This window comes from Austrofundulus limnaeus, unplaced genomic scaffold (assembly GCF_001266775.1).
Source record: "Austrofundulus limnaeus strain Quisiro unplaced genomic scaffold, Austrofundulus_limnaeus-1.0 Scaffold514, whole genome shotgun sequence".
Classification (NCBI taxonomy): domain Eukaryota; kingdom Metazoa; phylum Chordata; class Actinopteri; order Cyprinodontiformes; family Rivulidae; genus Austrofundulus; species Austrofundulus limnaeus.
Genome location: NW_013952916.1, coordinates 240249 through 242076, shown reverse-complemented (window position 1 = coordinate 242076; position 1828 = coordinate 240249). Strand labels below are relative to the sequence as shown.

General features: G+C 37.1%; 1 protein-coding gene across 1 annotated transcript in view; it reads right to left on the bottom strand.

Moving 5' to 3' along the window:
• The window catches only part of LOC106530390 (dynamin-2), a gene marked incomplete at its 3' end in the record, with an annotated part of 53307 nt that overhangs the window by 25255 nt on the left and 26224 nt on the right, over positions 1–1828 (bottom strand). Inside the window, 1 exon segment of the mRNA XM_014025993.1 lies at positions 909–1047. Within this exon segment, the coding sequence (XP_013881447.1) occupies positions 909–1047 (139 nt within the window).

The window sequence follows — 1828 nt, the reverse complement described above, 5'->3', positions numbered from 1 at the left end:
GTGTCAAACTCAAGGCCCGCCAGCCCCCTCCCCCCAAATAAATAAAAATGAATAAAATATTATTATTTTTATTTAATTATTTTTTACTTAACATGAAAATTGATTCTTGCATCAATGGTAAACTTTACAATTATGATTAAATGCAACAAAAATAAATTTAAAAGTTGGCCGACAATAAYGACCTGCCCAACCTGTTGGCTTTAAGTAACTGAGCAATTAGTTGGATCGCACAATATTAATGTCTGAAAATAAGCTGCTTTAAAGTCAGCATCAAGTGAACCATAAACTAAATCTGCCATAGTGCATATTAGCTACTCACTAGAAACTCAACAGTGAGTAAAACTTTGTTTTCCTTTTAATAATATTTCTGTATTTATTTCAGATTTAGTCAGTCATACACTTAGTTCTTATCAGTGTTTAAAAGAGGACGTGTTAAACTCTGCTAATTCAAAGTTAAACACGAAACGTTAAAGTTCATTACAAGTGGCCCTTCAAGGGCCACCATAATGCTCATGAGGCCCTCAGTGAAAATGAGTTTGACACCCCTGCTGTAGCACATCAGACAATGTTGAAGTGTAATTATCTTTATTGATATTGTAATGAAAATATTGTGTTATATTTTTATATTAATATAACCCACCCCTAATGTGGGATCTAGGAGTACTGGATTGATCCTAAAATGCTGTTCAAAATTATGGGTTGCAGTTTAAAATTTATGTGCCTTTTGCAAACTAAAAAATATCCAGCAAAACCAGCAAACTGCCAGAAAGAAGGAAATAAAGCTGCAACCAGCTGGATTTTTCAGAAGGAAAAAAACACTGTCTATACACACATTTTGTCTCCTGCTGAGCTGAGCTGGCACCTGACAGGGCTGTTTGTGCATGAGCATGACATTCTGACAGGTGTACCTTATTAGTGCCCTGTCTGACTGTGTTGATGAGCTCCTGGATGACCATGTCGATGCATTTCAGACAGGGCTCTTTCAGCTTAATGATCTGCTTTTTCACTATGGCTTCAAACGCCAGGTCTGGGGTGAACAGGCCTGTCCTGAAGGACATACAGATACAACATACATGGCGGAGATGCATGGAAATAACAAGCACAAAGACAGTGAGGGTGAAGAAATGAGGAGGAGAAGACTGAATGAGGGAAGAAGACAGACAGCAGGTTATAAATACAAACATTTCCACAAAAGTTACAAAGTTCTCAAAAGTTTTCTTACGGCTTTATTCTGTTTTGTTTAACGCTCCATTTATCAGACAGATTACAAATAAACTAGAAAATGTACTTTCTGAAAACAAAAGCAGTGACTTCTGAGCACTGAAATCTGTTGAAGAGGTCTGAACTGAGTTAAACCTAAAAAAGCTAGAAGAAGCAGAACTCTAACTAAAATAGCAAGATGGTAACTAGATGATTAAAATAAAGACGTTAGCTGATAGCAAAAGTTAGCTAAATGAGTGCAATATTAGCAAAAGCAGTAGAACTAAACACTAAAAACATAAACAGTCCACAGTTAATCCTGTTGGATKTGGTTCATCCTGATTAGTGGTATGCTGACATTACTCTGGATACCGTGGCTCTTGATACATCACAAAGACTTGCTGTCTTGGTCACAGATGCTCCAAGCAAGAAGTCCTCTTTTGAACTCKGGTATGTCACACTGTGCTCTTACCCTGCTAATTGAAGCTTCACACTCTGCTCTTACTGGTGCAATGTGCAGTTAATGAAGATTGGTCCAATTTAGCCATAAAAACCTCCCACACTAAAATGACAGGTGTTTCAGTTTCATTGCCTAACCCCTGTATGTATGTATGTATGTATGTATATA